The sequence below is a fragment of the Drosophila willistoni genome (genome assembly GCF_018902025.1).
Source record: "Drosophila willistoni isolate 14030-0811.24 chromosome XL unlocalized genomic scaffold, UCI_dwil_1.1 Seg141, whole genome shotgun sequence".
Taxonomy (NCBI): Eukaryota; Metazoa; Arthropoda; class Insecta; order Diptera; family Drosophilidae; genus Drosophila; species Drosophila willistoni.
In genome coordinates this window covers 2,779,495-2,801,790 of record NW_025814052.1, presented here as the reverse complement: position 1 = coordinate 2,801,790, position 22,296 = coordinate 2,779,495, and the positions used below count along the sequence as shown (strand labels likewise).

General features: G+C 36.5%; 2 protein-coding genes across 2 annotated transcripts; both read left to right on the top strand.

Moving 5' to 3' along the window:
• The first annotated feature begins 11,815 nt into the window (after positions 1–11,815).
• Positions 11,816–20,132, top strand: LOC6648253 (mucin-19). Its single transcript, XM_023179235.2, has 5 exons — positions 11,816–11,838; positions 16,607–18,225; positions 18,286–18,438; positions 18,503–19,198; positions 19,266–20,132. Exons 1-5 carry the CDS (start codon positions 11,825–11,827, stop codon positions 19,508–19,510), a joined length of 2,727 nt encoding a protein of 908 aa, XP_023035003.1. The 5' UTR covers positions 11,816–11,824; the 3' UTR covers positions 19,511–20,132.
• A 941-nt stretch (positions 20,133–21,073) lies between these two features.
• Positions 21,074–21,569, top strand: LOC124460481. Its single transcript, XM_047011354.1, has one exon. It carries the CDS (start codon positions 21,083–21,085, stop codon positions 21,494–21,496), a length of 414 nt encoding a protein of 137 aa, XP_046867310.1. The 5' UTR covers positions 21,074–21,082; the 3' UTR covers positions 21,497–21,569.
• The last annotated feature ends 727 nt before the right edge of the window (positions 21,570–22,296 follow it).

Here is a 22,296-nt window from a genome sequence, read left to right as displayed (position 1 = left end):
CAATCAAATGATCGTGATCCAAGATATAGTCGACATCGGGAGCTGTTGCATGCCTTTTTATTTGCTTAATTTTTTTCACATTTTTTTTTTTTTTTACTCTCAATGCTTTTTGGTTTCCTTGCTCAACTTGCAACTGCTGCAATAATAAACAAGAAAAAGCCTTGTGTAAGATAGTTTAGTAACGAAGTGTAGAATACCCTCGATGTTAAGGGAATACTTTGAGATGAAATGTTTCGAAACCTAAAGCATGTCTTTTCTATATGCCTGGATCACTTTACGGATTGATAATCTCTATATCGATAATCTATATATGTATATAGTTTTGATAAATAAAGAATGTTTGAATTGAATGTTGAACGTAATGTACAGTAATTTGAAATGAACTTTGGTATAGTCTCAGACACAAATGATGATTCTGGATGGAGCATTTAATCAAATAAAGGACGGATTTTCAATACTTAGATCTCTATATGAACAGAACTTACTATTTCAAAATAATAGCTAACACTTAAACATTTGAAACCAAATTTTCGAAAAAAAGAAAATTATCAAAATTTTTATAGAAAAACTTTGCTGTTGTATTATTTAAATAGAAATAATGAAAGGATATTCCAATAAAAAAGTAAAGACAGGACATTTGAAAATCAATTAAAAATCCATTGATGGATTTTAAAATGTCAAACATTGCCAGATTATAAAAACGTTATTTGAGGGGTAAGACAAGCAGAAATAGAAACCGCAATGGTGAGGGGAATAAACAGAAAAAAAACTTATATATGTATGTTCATACATATATACCCTTATATATGTATGTGCATAGGTATTGAAGTAACAGAGCCGCAATAACAAATGCAACAAGCAACAATTACAAAATCAACAATTCTGGTCTCGACGTCGACTAAGACCAACACTGGGGATGGCGTTGGCGATGGCGATGGCGACGTGTGCAACAGTTGGCCAGGCGGCAGTCAACCAAGTCCCAGTTCCAGAGTGCGATTTCATGCCACACTGCTCCCACACACACACACACACACACACACACACACAAAGGCATCCAGGGCCAACACAATTCCCAATCCCTGCCTGCATTGTCTTTTTTTGTAAGTTTTCGTTGGTATTTGTTTTTTTTTTTGGTTTTTGGGTTTTCTGTTGTCAGTTTTTTTTCGAAATTCGAAACATTAACGAAAAGTCTGTTGAGGTAATTGGACGCGTTCAAGAAAGCGCTGCGGTGCGTGTGAAGAGTGTGAGTGGGAGTGGGAGTGAGAGGAGAAGAAGGAGAAGGAGAAGGAGACAGATGATGTGGACATGTTGGTGACTTTTGGATGTGAAGAAGGAGGAAGAGGAAGGCTCAAAAAAAAATAAAACAAAACCAAGAAATATATTTTTATAAAAAGTGAAATAAACCTACAAAAAAGAAAAAAACAAAACAAAACACAAACATCAACTAAAGACACAATATAATATGCTTTCAATTTGTTTTTCTATATTTATTATTTTTTATCTACAACATTGATTTGTTTTCTTTTTTGGCCGACTTGGTGAACTGGCCAAAAGTAAAGTGAAGTGTTTTTTTTTATTGTGTTGAATTTTGTTTTTTTTTTTTTTTGAACTTTGTTTGTTTGTCCATTTATAGTTATTAATTTTTGTTGATAAACTTTTATGAATTAATGGAAATTGTATGGTTATTGTTAATGCTAAATGGTCATTTACCATAGTTTTTTTTTCTCTTGTTTCGGTTTTTTGGGGTTTAAATATTAAATTTTATATATAGAGAGGCTAGCGAAAGGATGTTATGTAATTTTATGAAATTTTTCAATATTTTTATCTAAACAAAAAGAATGTGTTATACATTTTATTGGTTACATGTGTCGTGCTTATTCAAAAAAGATCACAACCATAATGTTATAGTTTTATCATGGCCATATTTAGAACATATTTTTGGGGGGTGCCCGATCAAAATATAAAGAGTTTCGGCTTAGCAAAATAATGTCAATTTCGAGATTAAGAGATAAGAGATTTTGTTGAATTAAGAATTTATTACAATTCCTCTACCCCTTCAAAGATTCACTAGTTGAAAAAAGTTTAAAATTCTTTCAAATATTCAAATATTCATTCCTATTCAGACTCTCTTTATTCATTATTTCTGTTGTACATTCAAATGTTTCATCATAAAATGTAGAACTGGAATCGACTATCGATAAACTATTAATTCGATTCGATTTCTCAATGAGTGACTAACACTAAATACACAAATAGGCACATACTCAATTGAATGGTATTCAATGGGTATTGGTTATAAGCGGTCCATACATTAAAAATTTCAGCTCTTATGCTAAAAAACATGCTAAGAATGTTAAATTTTGGGTGTGAATTTAGTTACAATTCCGCCTTTTACAACTACGAGTCACGTATATGAAGCACACACACACACACCTTTTGGATATAACAATTCCGGCTTTTGATTGATTATTTGATATTTTCATAAAAAGGTTACTTATTGTTTCATGACTTTGTCCTTGCTGCAACTCTTTCACTCTGTGTCTAGGCAAAAGGTGCAACATTTTCTTTTTAGCTTTGTTTGTTTTGTTTTTTTTTTTTTTGCAACTCAATTGTTCAATCGAATGAAAGTCGTTTTTGTTTGTTGTTACTACTGTTCGTGATGTTGTTGTTGTTGTTATTGTGGCTGATCAACAAGTTTTCTAAATCATTTCAAGTTACTAGGCAGACAGACGAACAATTTGTACCAAGAGATCAGGCTAGGCCAGGCCAGGCCAATTTCAATTGGCCTTGCCTCGCCTCAACGGCACCAGAAAAACGCAGCAACAATTCAAGGCTAATTGTCTTTTGTTGCTGTTGCTCTTTCAGTTGATTGTGGAAAAACAGAGATGAGGAAACCGACTGACTGACTTATGGTTTCTAACTAACTATGACTGAGATTTTCCCATTTCTTTCTTTGGAGGAAATAAATAAGAAAAAAAAATCTTAAAATGGCAAAGACTGGACTCAAAAATGTTGGAATTGACTTACACAAACAAAACAAAACAACAAAAAAGTGTACGAACTTTTCGTTTTAAACTCAAGATAGAAAAAAAAACAAGTCTTTCTTTCCCTCTCTTTTTGTCTGGCAGACTTTTTTGACAGTCTATCTCTGTTTAGCTATCAATATCTACAATCAATCAATCAATATGCCATTGAAATTATGCAGTCGTCGCAAAGCCAACATTTATTGATTATTAAAATATATTTTTGAGATCAAGTTTTTCATATGGCTAATAGTTTTTGACCCAGTTTCGAATGCAACTCTTAAGCTATACCCTGTCTAATGGGGTATGCGGAGTTTATGTTCAAGCGAATAATTCGGTTAGTCCCAGTTTTTCAAGAAATAATTCATTTTCGAAATGCTTGGAAGTGTTTTTAATAGAAAACTATTATACAAAGTGTTATACCAATCTGTTATATCAAACTGTTATACAAGTGTTAACAAAGCAAAGCTGTTATATAATTTACATCCTAAAGTATTATACAAATATATTGTTGAAACTGTCTTACAAAAAGGTTTTCAAACTGTTATACAAACTGTTATAGGAAGTAGCACATATAATAATCCAGGAGCTGCAATTACACAAATTTACCAGCTGGAATCATGTTTTTTTTCTTATTGTCTAATCAAATCAGAGGTTAATCATCCTTTCTAACAATCTAAAACTATTTAAAACGATGGCCAACTAATTGCTAAATTCACCTTAATCAGCTTATAAAACTCTTTCAAAGGGTATAAAAACATTCGATGCAATATCTAGAGCCAAAGATCGCTGGCCCTCTCATTGATATTTATTACAAAATTGAGGCAAAAAAAAAAAAAAAAGAAAAAAAAACGGTTTAACTTGAAATTGAGTCACAGCGAGCCACAGTTACATAAAATGGCATTAAAAACGATTCAGAAAAAAAAGCGAAAGAGAAAAAAGACAGAGAAGCCAATTTCAGGCTATAGTATGCTGATCTGGCCAAGCAGCAAAAAAAAAAAGAAGAAAAAACCAAGAGAAGTGAAGAGAAAAAAAAATGAACCAACCGAAAAGCAAACCTGAAGTCATTTGGCATTTGCATACAGGTGGAAGCAACAGCAACAACGATCAACTGTAAAAGGTGAACAACATTTTTCCCCCACTTCACAAAACTTTTCTTCGGGTTTCTTTTGATACACTAACCAGAAGAGGGGTAAAAAAAAGGTATATGCATCGGCATAGAGCAGGCATAATTAAGTCACTTCTAAATAAGACATTTTCCCCCTCATGCCTTGACTAGATGTTAATCTTTTTGGTATCCAGCAAGTGATCTGGTTTCACTTTTCAATTATTTCATTAGTGAAGGTATAACATCTTGATTCCTAATCGTGACTTTATTGCATATCCTTTGCAAATTCATTTTTTTCTCTGCTTGTCTTACTCTCTTGATCCTTCATTGCGCCTACTGAGAATTTGGATTCGTCTTTTTCATTCAGAATTTTTTTCCATCTAAGGTATGAGTGTGACAAATTTCTAAGAATTTTTATTAACGCTTAAAATTAAATCATTTTTCAAGGGTATAACAAATTTGTATATATTCCTTAATGTTATTGTTGTTGTTGTTGTTGCTTGGTGGCATTTAACACTTTGACATTATTGCTCAAGTTAAATTGATCATTGATCACCTAACCACAAGAGAAAACAAAAAAAAATTATATTTATGTATATTTATATATACAAAATACCAAAGCCAAAAACCAAAACCCAAAGCCCAAAAAAAAAAAAAAAATGTGGGGAGGGAAAAAAAACTTCCCCGACAACAGCTTCATTAAGTCAAATTATTTGCTATTTTGCATTAAACACCAACAACAACAACTAACCGGCGACGACAAGCGTTAAACAATTTGTTGTTGTTGTTGTTGTTGATTTTTTGATTATTTTTGGTCTATCTTTTATAGCCCGGATTTTAATGGCCAGATCGCCTCTTGGCGCTTGCCGCTTGTCGCATGTCGACTTACCATTCTCAAGGCCAGACAAAACCTTCAACTTATGGCTAACTAACTAGTTGAACTAGATTCCAGCGATCTAGAATTGATGATGCCGATGATAGTGAGTAAGCCGTGCTCATGTTCGTGATCTACTTGTCAACACCTACACACATTGGACGATCGGCGATCGATTGGATCGATTTGGTATTTCATTTTTTTTTTTTGTTGGTTGGTTTTCGGTTTTCGGGTTTCAGTTTCGGTTTCTTGTTTCTATAGGATGTTTGTGACCGGCAGTTCCGGTTACGGTGAACAGCCAAACAGAAACTGAATCTGAAACTAGGAGAGTTTAAAACATTGTTTGATGGGCATCGAATACGAATATATATATATATATATATATATATATGGTTGTTATTTTTTATGAGTGTCTTTTTTATGTTTTGTTTTTTTGCGTATTTTTTTTTTTTGCTGACGTAAGGTGAAAAATGATTAGTTAGGCATGCCAGTTGCATACATAGGTGACCAGAAAACGTGATGAGTGCTGATTGATAATGAAAGAAAGTGCAAGAAAAAGCGGGAATGATAGACAGAGAGAGAGAGAGAGAGTGAGAAAGAGAGAGAGAGTGTGTGTGTGTGTGTCAGGTGTTAGGGTGAAGGAGACAGGGGAGAGAGAAAGGTTGGTGGGGAAATTGGGGGCCACATTTAATTGCAATGAAAGTTGAACGTTAATACTGAACCGTTAAAAACTATAAGGCAATTAGAGGGATAAACCCCAAAAACACACACACACACACACACACACACACTTAGACACACAGATTTTTGACACTATGGACAATTATCGTAATTTTTGCAAATGATATAAGTTGAACTTCGCAGCAAAACAAAAAGTAAAAGAGAAATCATCATTTAAATCACTTAAAATCAATAGCCAAATACAATTATTTCTTATCCATTATCCAAACACAAAATCGTTTATACTATATTATGGTAATGCACCTCGTTGACCTTGAATATTATTTTGTATGAATTTTTATTAATATATGTAGATACATATTTATGAACCAAACCAATCGGTGCGTTGTCATGCATAGGCAGGACTTAAATCACCTAAAACTCTGGCCGGTTAATGAGACGAACAAATTTCGAGAACTGTTTTAGCATAAAATTGATTATTTGAGAAATATTCCAAGTCACAGTAAGCAAATGAATCTAATAATATGTATTTAGATCTATAGTAGAACCAAAATCTATAACACAAATTGGTTCGACTTTCTTATTATGGGGAGTTTTTTACTTAACTGACTTATTTTTTGTTTCTTTTTGTGAAGTATTTGATCTCAAAGAGAATCTTTTTATTGAAGAAGTGTTCTCTACAAAATGAAAAGAAAATGGATATGGCCATTTTTACCGAAAACTCTATCAGTGGCCAAAAAATAGGTAAAAGTCTACCTCTAGTAAAAAAGAGGCAAGTTTTTAAAAGCTAGTCTTAGTTTTAAAGTCTTAGCCAAGACCTTTAACTTGGGTATTTATATTAATTTATTGAATGAGATCCTCGTGCTATCGATTGCCCACTTAACATACACTTTGATTTCTTGTGTGGGATATATTAAGAGCCTATTTTGCTACATATATTGTAGATATGTATTTATGTATGTTTGGACACTTCCTACTATGTAGATTTAGATGTTTGTTTTTATAGTGATTTGTGATCATGATAAACTGCACTTTAAAGTGCTTGAAATAAACGCCATTATGGCCGTTTTTGATGCTGTTGATGTCGATGATGAGCTACTTGAAATTCGCATTGCCATTTTCGATTTAATTATGCATGCACTACTACTTCTACTCGAGGCAAAAACAAAGATATACATAATTGAAATGCAAAACAAAAAAAAAGAAGCAGAATGATATATAAAAAAACAAAATAAAAACCAAAAAAAATAAAACTTCATGCCGGAAACCATTGGAAGGTCGCATAAAACGAACGACAAATTGGCCAAGTGAATCATTTAATTGCAGCCTACGTGGAATCCATCATCAACCACATCAAGAATATACTTATAATTGCTGTAAAGCGAGTGTATTACCGCGTATTGTCATCGTGATTCTCACAAATTGATGCGAAGGTTTGCTTTTTGAGGTACACACACACACACACATACATCAATTGGTGTAGTACATTGAACCCTATCAATCGAATGAGGAGGCACTCCTCAAGAAGAACCACGCAGGCACACACACACACATACACACACACACACATTGAGAAAAAAGTCATCAGTTTTATATGGAAAAAAAAGGTTAATAATAAAAAGAAGAGAAAACATAAGCAAACACAATGAAAGAAACCATTAAAAAATATGTCCATTAAGCCAAACCGCTGAAGAAGTAAAGACAAAGAGACAATAATCTAGAAGGTACACACACACGAGCCTCGGGAACTACGTGCCCCGATTATCCGAGTGAATTATCCAGAACTTGAGTATTTAGAAGGTAGAAGGAGGAAGCTACACTTGGAAAAATCATTCATCTGAAGAGTAATCAAAGTGTCTTTTCGAGTATTCACTGCTCAACATTATCAATAAGAATGATTCGTTTGTGTAAAAGGCGGAATTTCTTTTTGTTTTCAAGTGTAGGAGTAGAAGGAGCTTATTTAAATGGCAGGAGAGGTATGTTAGTGTGTGTATGTGTGTATTTGTAAAATTTTTGAGTGTTTATAAGTTGACTTTTTGGTTGGATTTCGGGTATTTCCTGATTGCTTTTGGGTCCCCCTCTTAACCAAGCTAACAGACACAACACACACTCACAACTCTTGCATAATAATTGACAGTTATAAATTTTACTTGTCTTGCCCAGGGAGTGGCAAGGAGTAAAGAGCACAGAAAGAAGGAGAGAGAGAGAGAGAGAGAGAGAGAGAGAGAGAGAGAAGGAGAGAGAGAAAAAAAAGATATGCCAGATATGTTTGGGGAATGGGCAACAAGAGGTAACGGTTATTTACCCCTCTCCCTATCGACCATCATTTTCTTAATTCTTTTGGCTCTTGTCCAGCAATGTGACAATAAAACTGAAAGGAGGCGAATGTGTGGGTGAAGGGGAGAGGTCGCTAAATGGCCGCCGCCCTCTATTAAGTTCACGTAACCTGAGTTTGGCTTGAAGTCTGGCTTTGGCCTCAGCGCCTACGTGTATATTACACTCTCCGTTTGGGTGTGTGTGTGTGTGTGTGTGTGTGAGCTTGGAGTGGCTCTTAACTCTTTTTTTGGTTTCGGCAAAACGCCAAACCCAACAACAATTCCAATCGACTTGCAGCGCATTAACATTCCAACTTGGCCACTCCTGTATTTTACTTCTTCTTCTTCTTCTTCGTCGTCGTCGTCGTCTTCTCTTCTTCTGCTTCTTCTTGCACACTTGAGATGTGTTGAATAACAGTTGTTGTTAATTTTTATCAGTTTACTTTGTTTTTTTATTTTTATTTTTTAGCTTTTGCTTTTCTTACACAAATTTTGTTTTGCATTTTCAAGTAGCTTTTGATCTCGATTTTGGCAAATGGAACAAAATCACATGCGAATGGTATTAAAAATAGCCAATAAATTTACTGGCAACCCTATATCGATCCATAGATGATGGATAAATTGGTTAAATTTTTAACCAATAACCATATAAGGATAACCTAATTGACTTATTTTTCCAAGCCTAATGAAAATAAATTGGTGGCATTAAATTTGCATTGCTTATTAAATGTGAATGACAACTCTAATATCCATTTGTTAAGCAACATTCAGTTGGCAAGGCAATATATAAAAATATCCCTCTCTATCACAATTTCCGGCCACATTTTACCATGTAACAGGAAGATCCTATGGGTTTATGAGGTCTTTAGATCTAGTTAAGTGTTTAAACTTTGCTCTTTAAGCATAATGCTGAATAATGGCAACTCTGTCTTAAATATCAACCAGTTAGTTTACCTGCACATTATTAATTTCTATATGAATAACATATTAAATTAAATTGACCGCTTGCAGTTGTAAAAATAACCAACTCTTTACTATAAGACTACTAGATTTTTACCATTGGGACAACCTTTAACTGTTAACTCAACCTGGCAACTCTGATGCCTGTTTTTGTGCAATTAACATTTATGCAACTAGCCAAACGAAACATTAACAAAAACCAACGCATATTATTCACTTGCAATCAGTGATAATCATCATTATCATTATTATCATTAACTTTTGTCCTTGGCCACGCCCTCTGGCATTAACACCACTTGATCGGGGAGTTTTTTTTTTTTTGGTTTTTTTTTCTGTAGTTTCTTTTAGTTGTTCTTCTGTCTTTTGTTTTATTTTTATAATGACCTCGTCGGCTTGTCGTTCGAACATCCTGGAAACCCCAATTGGCTTTTTTTTTTGGTTTGCTTGCGGTTATCTTGTTACTGGGATTGGTAACTTGATCATAAAATGACCTCGACATAACTTGAGTCACTTTTTGCCAACGTTTTGCTTTTGGTTTTTTGCACATCAAATCATGGTAGAATCAAGCAGCTGGATGACATGGATCCGAGGCCGTCAACATTCCCAAATTACATGTTGCACAAAGGGTTTACAGGATTTTTGCTTCCCGGTTCGCTAAACTTCAAACATATGCCCATGTACATATGTATGTACGTATGGGCAATAATAATTTGTGCAAATATTTTTTTACACATCTGAATGAGTTATGCTGCGAATTGCAAATATTTACCACTTTGCACTTCAACTAAGCTTATCGTTCAATGCTAATTAAAAACAAAACGATTGATCAATCGTTAAAAGCAATATTACTTACCTGATGCACACAGAGCAGAAGGCCATAGAGATTCCAGTAGTTTACTAAATCAAATGCAGAAGTAGGGGATGGAATCGGATTTAATTGGAAATAGTTGGAATATTTTTAAACGATTCTTAACTTGACATAATAAGTCAAAGCAATTGGAGAAGACTTAAACGAATGTTTACCTTGTGCTTTGTAGTTGGTCTATTGTCATTTTAAATTGCCTTTACTTTCATGTAGCTCATGCTACTAGTCCAATTGGCCTATGGTATATTAACGGATATTTTCTTTTTAGTAGCCAAGAGCAAATAAGAAGAAGAAAAAGCAGAAGCTAAAAATTGCATAAATAAGCAAATGAACCAACGGTTAATCAATAAGCTGAAAGATTGGATAATATCATAAAGGTGAGAGGAAAAGAAATACAGACAGACGCACACACACACACACCACACACAGAAAGAGATTGAGAGGGAGAGGGAGAGGGAGGGAGTGTGATGATGATTTTTTTGAGATAAGTTGCGTGCCCTGCTAATTGCAGCCAAAGCGCGTCCAATGCGGCGTATGTGTAATGCGCCAACGACGATGCCGAAGACGACAACGACAACGACGACAACGATAACATCAACAACGAAGAAACGGCCTTGAGACCAGCTGCTAACCAGTTTCGACTTATGAAATAACCCCAGAGATATGTGGAGAGCAAAATAGAAAGAGATAGATAGTGAGATAGAGAGAGAGAGAGAGCGACACTAAAGATAGAGAGAGACGATTTCAGGAGTCGACTCTGATCGCCTGTAGAGAGAATGCCAAAATGCAAGTGAATGTCGTTTATCGAAGAAGCCTGAAAACTAGTGCAGTTTTTTTTTTTTTTTTTATTTTTTTCTTAAGGTGAACTTCCTCGTACGCCATTGAAAATAATCAACGAACAGGCGAACAGGCGAACAGACGAACAGGTGTGATCTACGTGTGTGTGTGTGTTTGTGTGTGTGCGTGCCTTATAGCCATCTCATTCGCTTGCTCTGGTTAATGGCATCGGGGCAATGTAGCGTCGTTCCACTTGGCGTTGACTGCGCAGCCGCAACGTGCGCGAACTGCAAACGGTTTTCGATGGTCGAAGCGTTCATCATTTTGCCATTTCACGTTCAGCTGGCAGCGAAATCGAAAGTGACTGCTCCGTAGGCTGTAAGGCAAAAATAAAATCAACAATTCCTCTAAGAAACAAATACAAAATTAAAGAAAACCTATAGTAGACCTATATCTACATATATATATATATATATATATATATATGTATATATATCGAGATATATACAATGTATATATTAGCTACTACTTTGACAGTTCCTTTTAAAGTGTTTTTTGGTGTTTTTTAGTTTTAGTTAAATCAACAAGAAAAAAAATTAAAGTGCCAAACATATACATATTTTTTTTTTTAATTTTTTTCTTTTTTTTTTCCTTTTGGAAAATTTGGCTAATAGACGGGTACACACTCACATCCACACACACACACATACACATCTACATCTATCTAATTGATAAAAAAAAAGAAAAAATCAAAGATAAAAAGTGAAAAGTGAAAGTGCAACTCAAAAAAATACAACAAAAATAAAGCCAAATGATGGTGAAGCAAACGCCAAATGCCACTTCAATGTTTAAACAAATCGAAAAAAGTGCATTGCAAAATCAATTTATTTGTCTATTTTTTTTCTTACCATATTAAATTTTTTTTTTTTTGCTTTCTTCTTCTGTCTTTTTCACCCTTCTCCCTTATTTTCTTTCTCTCTCCTTCTCAATAGTTTAAAGCCTGTAAACATTTGACTTTCAAAAGTGCAAATAAATCAACAATATTAGCAACACAACAACAAAAGTTAAAAATAAATAAATTGTAACAAAAAAAAACAAAAAACGCCGCAAACAAGAAAATAACCAGACACAACAACAATAACCAACAACCGCTTCAACCGCTGTAGGAGCCATAAAAAACACAAACAACAACACCAACAATAAGCACAACAAACAACAAATATGCTACTAAAAAGGTAAGTTAACTAATTGGCCCCCTAAAATAGACTACAAAACTTGCAAAAGACTTTAACTTCCAAGCAAATGCAAGAGAATTGCAAGGATCATTCCTTATTCTCTAAGCTCAATCATGATCACCTGTCAATTCTTTTTTTAACCGAATGGGTCAAACCAATTTTGGTTAACAACTTTGTACACCATTTCCCTTTGATTCTTATCTGATATCGCTCTCCTAAGCAGTTGTATTTACTTAATAGATATTAATATCTATGAATACAATTTCATATTGTTAAGCGATCCTAAATCAAAACATAGTCTAGATTTCAAGGCATACAAAATGATTCAAGAGAGAGTCAAAATTTCAAATCAATGATATAAAGTTTACAGAAACTTTTCAGGGCTTACAACTTTATTAGTTATATTTATTTGTTTTGGTTAAACTTTATAATTTTTTTTGCTACTTATTTGAAAGAGCTTTCCCATTGGAATGGGAATACATTCAATACATTATTTTCGACATATTCGATATATGAACTGATATTTAGAATATCCGGAATCTTTATTATATTGTCAAATGCTTCATTCTTGATACAGATCACAATTAAAAGTCAATAGCAAATGTTTTAGTATTCATTAGTCTAAAAATTTCTTAAATATTCAATTTGGATTATATTTTGTTTAACAAAAAAAAAACTGAATTCCTTAATGATTCTGAAATGTTGCATTTAATTAGGGAAGGGTAAAGTACTTTCCTAAAAGCTTTCCATTGAGGTAAAAACTTGAAACTTTTAGTGATTTCTGATTTCAAAACCAAAGATATTAAATTTTTAAGGTTAATCAGAGCAAATAGTTTGTAATTATACAATTTATAGATATATGCATGTATTATGGCCACAAATCGGTTTATGGACGATAAAAAGATAAATGACCGATTCTTTTTAGTTTAGAGTTTTCTATTTAAAGCTTGGCCAAATATTGGTTGCGATTTTTTGACTGCATAATGAGCAGAAATAATGTTAACTAGTTAACTGCAAATCAAAAACTTTAGTTTTTTTTTTTTTTTTTTTTTTGGGCCAAAACCATCTTATTTAATATGAATTTGGCATGCAGATTTGTTGGTTGACTGGCCTTGGTCAACGGGTTTTTTTTTCTGTTTTTTTTTTGCTGGGTTTGGTTTGAGTTTGGGTTTGGTTAGTTAGTGGTTGGTGCTAGACAGTGTCAGTCAGTCAATCAGTCAGTTAGTCAGTTAATATGCATGAAATATGCTTTGATGTATGATCAAGGCGTGGCAATGAACATACACACACACACACACGCACATTAATTTACACACTTACTACTTGCATGTAGTTTTCTTTGAGTTTTTTTTTTTATGTAAAAGGTCAAACAATTCAGTTTGAATGAGATGCCGAGGGAAACCAAAAGGTCAAATAGCAGAAATACGAAAACAACAACAACAACAACATTGCGTCAAGTCAACAAACCTTTTGATTATTTAGATGCATCCATTTAACAATGCAAAAAAGAGGAGAAGAAAAACACACATAGGTACTTTACATTTTCATTTTCATGGCTGTGGATGTTGAATGTTGAAGTTTGTTTTAGTTGGTTTGGTGCTGCTTCACTGCCTCAGCCAACGTCAATGGCCTCCTACATACATACATATAGATATTTGGTTTGTCTGTAGTTTTAGAAACAACAAAAACAAAAACTAAATGAAACGCGGCTAAAGATTTTCTCCTTCCCACTACCCTCTCACTCTCTCTATCTCTTTCGATAGCTTCTTCTGCAATGCTCTTTAAAATGAATTGCCAAATTATAATACAAATTGCCAAAGCCACACCCATCGGCAGCAGCAACACTCCCTCCCTTTTTTCTCCATGCCAAGTTGCATAAAGTGCAAAATGCAATCTGTCGACACAAAAGCATCGAAAGAGTTGTGGCCTTTCCAACCAAACACAATAGCGACACGATGATGCCGAGATGCTGGCGTTGATGATGATGACGAGACTACGTCACTCATTCAGTCATTTCAGTCAGTCAGTCAGCCAATCGCTCAATCGGCTAACGAAACTAACGTTCAGCGTTATAACTCCGTTAGCATTGTATACCTGTTACCTGTCGCCATACAACAATACCAACCAGCCAGCCAGCTAGCCAGTCAGTCAGTCATTTAATCAGTCATTCACATTCACAGCAGTTAGTTAAATTTAACTACTGCATCGCCGCCCCAGCTGACATTGCCCACCTACAGTGGGCCAAAGAAGATTTGCAATTGTATCAAAGTGTTTCCAAGCGAAAAATTTAAATCCGGTTGCCACAAGTAAAAGTGTTTTATGATCGTTTAAACTTGTTTGAACATTTCATTGTTCGTTCCATTAATGTCAGGTGTCATTTGAACCAGGAAGTCACTTATTCGCGTTTCATCTATTTCTTCTAATGACACAATTTCATAATCCACATATTGATATTCTTTTATAGTTCAGCTCACTTTTGGTTTCAGCTTTTGCTGTTTTATAATATTCGGTTTATGTCTTGGTTTTCTTTCTCCAATTTTCCTGTTTCTATTTGAAATCCAAATTCAAGAATCTTAGGCTGAATTATTTTAAGCTGAACCTTACTCATAAGGTCATATTTCTCTCCCATTTCTTTATTTTTAGCTTTTTTGCTTCTGTTTAATCAAGAAATTCTTTGAGTCTTCTAATAATTGCAATTAAATGTTATTTTATTTTATTGTTATCGATTTATAGTAGTCAAAAAACGGTTCGCTCACTAAAACTGATCTTCAATTATAGTGTCTTGAACTAAAGCTTAAGCATTTGTTTATGTCATGTTTATGTCTATTGTTTAAATAGCTATTAACTGTTAACTACAGGAATAGATTTGAAAGGAACTTCTCGTAGAAAACACTTTCGAAATAGTGTGCCCAGATATTCATAGGACATGAAAGATTTTTTGTAGGTTTTTTGACAAAAAAAACTATATGTCTCTAACCACTGTACATATAATTAAGGAATCTTTTTGCGGACCTCATTCATAAACTTAATTGTTAGTGGGTTAATGTGGTACACAGCATACAGACATACCTATATATTATATATAGTTAGTTTTACCAGACAAAAGACAATAACAACGTAAAACAAAATACCATAAAAATAACATAATAAATAACGAAACAAACCCTTGCAGAAGAATTAACTTTGTGGCAATTTGCACGATGGTATTTTAAGTTTTTTTTTCTGTTTTCCTTCTTTTTGTTTTTTCTTTTTTTTTTGTGCCAAAAATAATTATTATTTTTCTTAAAGACTTGCTAGTTTTTTTTCTCTGCTTTTTGTTGTCGTCATATTTTTGGGGGCTTTTGCAATTAAAATAAGTTGAAGTTGTCTACCTTTACAATAAGTTGGCAGTCCGAAACTTGTTCGAATGAAACAGAAGAAAACAAAAAGCATACTACGAGAGTGAGAGAGAGAGAAAGAGAGAGAGAGAGGGAGGGAGATGGAAAAAAAAGCGAACGGCTCTGTTGTCGTCGTCGAACTGCACATAATTCAAAATGTTAAAAGTTATCGTCAAGAGCGCAATCATGTGGAGACGGGGAGACCTCTCTCCATCGTCTGCATCGTTCACCGATGAATATCGAACACCAATGGTGGGGGCAACAGGAATCGGAGGGAGGAGTAGGGGGAGATTTGTCGGGGGTGGCCCCTCTATCTAGTCACAAGTCACCTCTCTGATCAGGTCTGGTGGGTTTAACGGGCCTCGATTCCAAATCCGAATCCGAGTTCGACGAGTTCCCTACCGTGTGTGTGTGTGTGTCTCTGTTGAAATTGCATACCAAATCGAAATGGGTTAACATCTTTTTTTTTTCTCTTGTCCATAAACCGGTTAGGCCATAGGTAATACCCATGTATATATCTTTTTTTTTCTATATACATATATATATAATTCCTTTTTGGCTTAATTTTTCCGAATCATCTGCAGCTGATCGATTTAGTTCAATCTGGTTGTTTGCCTTGAGCAGTATTCAGTATCAGTAATCTTGGCTTTCCTTTGCCATCAGCTTACGCCTTGCCTTTCTTCCTCTCTGTCTCTATCTCACTCACTCTCTATTTCACTTTTGAATCTGTTCATTGGTTGTTTTTCATCATTCATCTTTTATCATTTTTCGTTTTTCTCGAATTTTTATAATGCATTGCAATGCGGATTCGCAAAAGCCCAATGAACTATTGTTTGTTATGATTTCAAATTGCACGATCCACGATTGAGTAGACAGACAGCGGACAGACGTATCAATCCGTCCGGAGGGAAAGACATGCGCAATCGTTGTCTTGTCTTGTCTGGAGCTATTCAAAGCCGATGTTTGTCTGGCGGTTTTTTTTTTTGGTGTGGCTAATTAAATTGTGAAAGGTTTTTCATGCCAGATTAGAGACCCGACACCATCACCAGCAAATGATGCAGCAAAATATGTGTTCGTTTGTTTTGATTAGCACGCGATCGGTCATAAGTTAATTCGTATTTTCGTTAAAGCCAAGACAAAACAAAGGGAGAGACTAATATGAGATTTAATTGGGTTAAACATTTGACTGAACTAAATAAACGCATTCGACCTGAGGAAGTACTTCATACATAAGAAACAAGTATGTGTCACTGCAAAGTGATTATAAGACAACAATTTTTAAGTGAAATTAGTTGGAGGCTTTCCACTTTTTCTATGATTTAGCCAGATTCGCATTATTTAAAGTTGACCGATTACTTTTAGTAATTGACTTTTGTCTTTCTCTCACTTAGCTGTCTACTGGGCCTGGCCCTTTTATCGTGCGCACTTGCCGCTGAAGAAACGCCGATAGCAACAGCTGCCAGTAATCACAAATTGGTAGAATCGCCTGCGGCCGCACCGTTTGAAACCTCGCATAAACATCCTGAAGCAGCTGCCATTCACAGTGATGAGGGTTTCCATACGGCACACAGGATTAGTGTGCGGGCGACAGATCCGGCAGATTATTCGATGAATCTGTTGCCGACCAAGGAGCGGCCCGAATTGAATCCCGTGCTCAGTGCTCTGATCAATGAGGATGTGATGAAGAGCATTGAGGCCAAGCGTGCCATTGAGGAGAAAGAGTTGGCCATAGTCCGTCACGAGATCGAACAGGCAGATCTTGCCGAATTGGCCCAGAAGGAGAAGCTGAAGCAAAATCTGGCCGTCACCGAGGCTCCAGTTGGCCAATTGACAACATTGCCAACAGCGACCAAAAAGTTTGATCAACTGGGTGATGATGATGTTGTGGTCGATCCACATGATGACTTTGTCAATCAGAACTTTGCCCTCGAGGGAGCTGGCAGTGAGAACAACAAGAAATCTCGCATTGAGATCAAAAAGGGACCCAATGGCGAGGACTATGAGTACGAGTATGTCTACTACTACTACGACGACGATGAAGATCCTACCAAAAAAGCAGGTGCTGAGGCAACACCCACTGCCGCAGGGGCTGCAGATACACGCGGCAAGACCCGGTATACCAACATAGAGCGCAGCACTCCGGCCACGCCCAGCGAAAATAGTCTGCAGAGTGGCAAGGCCAAGGGACGTGCCTCTAGTGCAGCTGCACCCAGTGAAACACCCGCTAGCGAAGACATCGAAGTCGAACGTTTACCTCACAACACACGCTTCCCCAGTCGCGGCAAGAATATCGAAGTGCCGCCAACGCCCGCCCTCGATTCCCTGGAAACGGCCGCCGAACGCAAGAAGATCAGTGTTAAGCGTCCCAGTTTGGAGTTGGTCGACAGCCAGACCTTCAACACAGACGAGAAGCAGCCAAAGGGTTCGCGGGACAATGAATTGAAGCCCGTGATCCAACAAGAGCAAGAGCAGGCAGCTGCTGCGGCGGCTGCAGCGGCCGCTGCTGCTGCTAAGAAGGAAGTAGGACCTACAGAAGAAGCAGCAGGTTCAACTAGCAGTGATGATGAAGCAGAACAGACTACCCCCTCTATGGAGAAGGCCGCTCTCGATCTGTATGCCATCCTGACCAATGAGAATCTGAACAATGAGCAAACAACCGTCACTTCCGATTCCGATGATCTCTCAGCTACGACTCTCGTTCCGGACACCGCCAATACTGAAGATGATGGAAGTCTAACCACATTGCTGACCGATGACGAGCAGCTGGCGTCCTCCACAACGCCATCGACAACCACAAGCACCACGACAACCACAACGACCACAACTGAAGCACCCACCACTACAACAACAACGACAGCAGCACCATCGCTCTTTGGCGGACGACGCGGAGGCCTTAATGGCTTGGCTGGACGTAATCGTTTTAAGTTGAACCGCGAAGGAGGAGCATCAGCTGGCACCAGTACCACAACCACTGAAACACCAGCCACCGAAACCACAAAGACAGGCAGAAGTGAATACCATCTAGATCTAGGAAGGCTTATAGCTTTAACCACATTTTTTTCATTTTTAGATCGCTTCTCTCGCCCCTCAATTGGTGGTCGTTCTCGTCCTGGAGCTCGCACAACAGCTGCACCAGAGGCCTCTGCTGCTCCCGCAGCTGAAGAGGAAGCTATCGCAGTCAAGGAGGTGAAACCAGTCAGCTCAGGCTTTGGACGCGGCAGACGTGAGTAGTTTTGCCGTAAAAATAGAAGGGGCGAATTTAATTGTAAACGTTTATCATCTTTCAGCACGCAATCGTTTCAATCTGCGCGGATCGACGACAACCACCGAGAAGCCAGCCGAGGAAGGCGCCGCCGAGGGTTCCTCTGCAGGATCAGAAGCCGTTTCAAGCACCACAGCTCGTAGCTCCCTACGTGGTCGAACTGGTCTTAGCGGTCTCCGTGGACGTAGTCGTACCACTACCACCAAAGCGCCTGCTGCTGAGGACAGTGACGATGCCAGCAACACTAATGCAGATGGCGAGAGTGCCAAGGCAGCCCCTGCTCCAGCAAGCTCAGATGCAGTACGTCCCTCACGTTTCAATTTGCATCGTCCCGGCGGCAACCGCTTGCTGCCACGTGGCAAACTGGGACGCGCTGGTGTTAGCACCGAGGCACCCAAGGCGGAGGGAGCTCCCGAGGACTCTGCTGCCGATAGCAGCCATCACAGCGTGGTGAAGGGAGGTGAGGCGACAGAGGGCGGTGCCAGCGAGGGCGCCGAGAAGACTGAAACAGGCGATGCGCCAGCTGCTGCCGGACCCGTATCCGGTTTCAATCGCCTTAAGAACCGACCTCGCCTCAATACGCTCCAGCACAAGACTGATGCGGTGGCCAAGCCAAAAGCAGCGGCGCTCGCAAGCTCCGCATCGCCCGCAGTGCCACGTAAGATTAATCCCCTGTTAGCTAAGCGCCGTTTGCATTTGGGTGGCGCAACATCGACCACAGGTAAATCCAGAAATCCTACTGTGTTCGCACAGGTCATTAACGTTTTTCCTTCATCTTGCCCGCATAGAAACTCCCGCTGAGGAGGAGCAGAGTGGAGCATCTTCGGATGCCTCGTCAGAGCAGCCAGCCAAGGAAGATTCAGCGGTCGCCGCTGGCGGTTCTGTGAGTTCCGATGAGTCAGGTGATAGTGCGGCCAAGGAGCACAACGATACCACGGAGGCCACAGAGACAACCACCAAGCAGGCACGCGGTTTGGGTCTGCTCGGCCAGCGTCGCAGATTGCCTCTGAGAAAGCCGGGGACCATATTGTAAGAACGCTGGCCACCAAACGTAATCTAGCTATCGTTCTTCCTACCACTCTGCCCCCTTCTTCACCATTCTGCTTATCGTCCTGTGCGTCCCATGGGAAGCAATTGATCTTTTAGCTCCTGGTCAAAATACTCTCGTCAGGATTTAACTGCTCCTCCTATCCAAAATGGTCCGTATCATTTATACGGTTCGATCTTTAACCATCTACTTTGTTGTGTCTCTATTTCTTTTCGTTTCTGCAAAATGCGATTAGCTTTTTAAATTTTATATTCATAATATTGCGATACTATTTAAGAATCTCCCGGATAAAGTCACCAAACCGAACCGAAAGAATTGAGCAAAAGAAACAAAATGCAAAGGATATGCATATAGGTATACTCGTAAAGCCACTTGTAGAACTTTAAGAAAATTTAAATATCGTTTGGAAAGTTGATTTATTTTTTTTTTTACATTCGAATGATTCGACGTCGTGGACCTTAATATTTTGTGTGTGTACTTATTTTGGGGCTAGCCACAACAAAACCACAAAGAGCTCAAGATCTATCAATGTCGGGACTGTAATTTTTACTACTACCTATATGGTATAGCAGATACATTAACTTTTATTTTTATATATATATATATATAAAAAAAAATTACTATATATTTTTTTTTGACAAAACGACTTTTAATTATGTACTTTTAAAAGAAAAACAAAGCAACAACAAAACGAAAAATGATCAAAAAAACAACAAAACAAAGCAAAAAAAAAAACAAAAATAAAATGAAAAAATCAAACAAAACACAAAAGTAAAAATAAAATAAAAATTTAAAAAAAAAACAGTTTTTGTTTATTAATTAATGGATTTATTAAGCTTAGATATTTTTAAATTTGTGGTAACGTTTTTCAAAAGCAAACTGGTTTGAATGATTTTGAAATTATATGAAACAGTTAAAACTGACTGAAGGGCAAAAGATTTAAAAGTGATTGATAAATTTTAAAAACTCGAACTAATCTGATTTCATTGTCAAATTAAAATTTTTCGATTGTTTTTTCTTTAATTGATTTAAAGAAAAGTTTTGCAATACAAATCTCTATTTTAAGATCCATATATTTCAGAGCTTTTTTTTAATATTCCGCGCGAAGATTGCTGAAATCCAAATGGAAAAATCTATGAAAACTAAATGACTAATTAGCATACAAAATATTAAGTTTAACAAGTTATTTGGCCAGAAAGAAGTAATGGAGATTGTCAACTAATTCACTGCCTAGTCAGATCTACATATATGAAATCTCAACAAAAAATAATAATTTCATAAGCATTAAGAACATTATTATTCAATATGATGTTACGCAATGCGAGAGAGATACACATTTTGCTTGAACTAACAATTAAACGATGTCAAGACATTGAACCGAATTAAGAATTGACTCCCTCTCCGTCGCTCCTCACCCGTCAATATTTACATAGAGAGCAGAATTTACTTACAAGTGCAGAGGAATGATCTGTCTCTGTCTCTGTATCTGTATCTCTGTATGTATAAAATGTCGAGGAGCATACGCTTAGCTAATTAGAAGTTAATATCTGTTGCACCATGCAATATCATTTAAGGCTTATAGTGAACATTTTTGTCATTACCTTATTAGTTGGCATCTTAGAGGGCAATCAAAGTGGGAGTAAGACAGTCAATGAACGTGATAAGGAGAAATTCTTGGCTAATGCCCTGCAGGCTATCAACGAAATCGAAGTGCAAAGGCAAATGGAAAAAGGAAATCCAACTCCTGTCCCCCAGCAACGTCAGCGACTCAATAGCAAACGTCTCAGATGGCGCCAAAATAACAGATTTCTCCAATGGCGACCCGAGAAGGAGATTAATGAGAAAGATGTTGATTCGAAGCAACATATAATTACTTCATCATCAATGTCTCAAAATGTAATTATTCCGAATGCTGATTATCTAAATGTCAAGGATTATGCCCCAACAGATCCACCTTGGTGGTTCAACTAATTTGACGCAATTTTTAGGTGACTATTTTTTTCCAGTTCATTAGTTAATTACGGTTTAAGCAGAAAAATAAAATGAGGATTAATTTAGAATTTAATACAAAAAAGTGTTTGAATAAAGTGATAAATTTTTTTAATATGAAACTAATTGAATTTTGATCTTTGGTTACTTGAAATCAAGGATTGCTGGATAAGTAATCTCCTCTAAACAAAATCACAATAATTAAACTGCTTCGTTAAGATGTTTAACAGAGAAAATGACTCAAATTGAGATAACATAACTGCTCACATTGACATAACAGACGTGCACAGTGGAAGAAATATGTTGCAAAAGGTGGTTTAAATTTTGTATAAGTTCTTTTGAAGTACAAGAAGACAAAAATGAAAAAGGCAAAAAATTCAAAAAGATTATAAATTCTTAAAAATTTTTAAATTTTACAGTGTAAGATATATACATATAATAATGAAGACTTAAAAATTAGTTTACAGCTGACATCGCATAAATATAAGTATCTTAATCCATTCAACTAAAGGTCATCGAAGTTGAAGTGACTTTACATAAGTAGCTTACTTAGGAATAAAAACAATTAACAAACCCACATCATGATCATTATTTGTGCGCTGTGCGGTCAGTGTTTAGCTCACATTGAGATACACCAGTCATTTGTAGCCAAGACACAAACCATTTTATTAAATTTTCTTGTTGATCAATTGATGCCTTTCGTTAAATTTTTTCAAATAAATATTGTGTTTTGTACATTTGGTTCTTTTAAATTTCTTGCTTAATAAAATTGTTTCATGTAC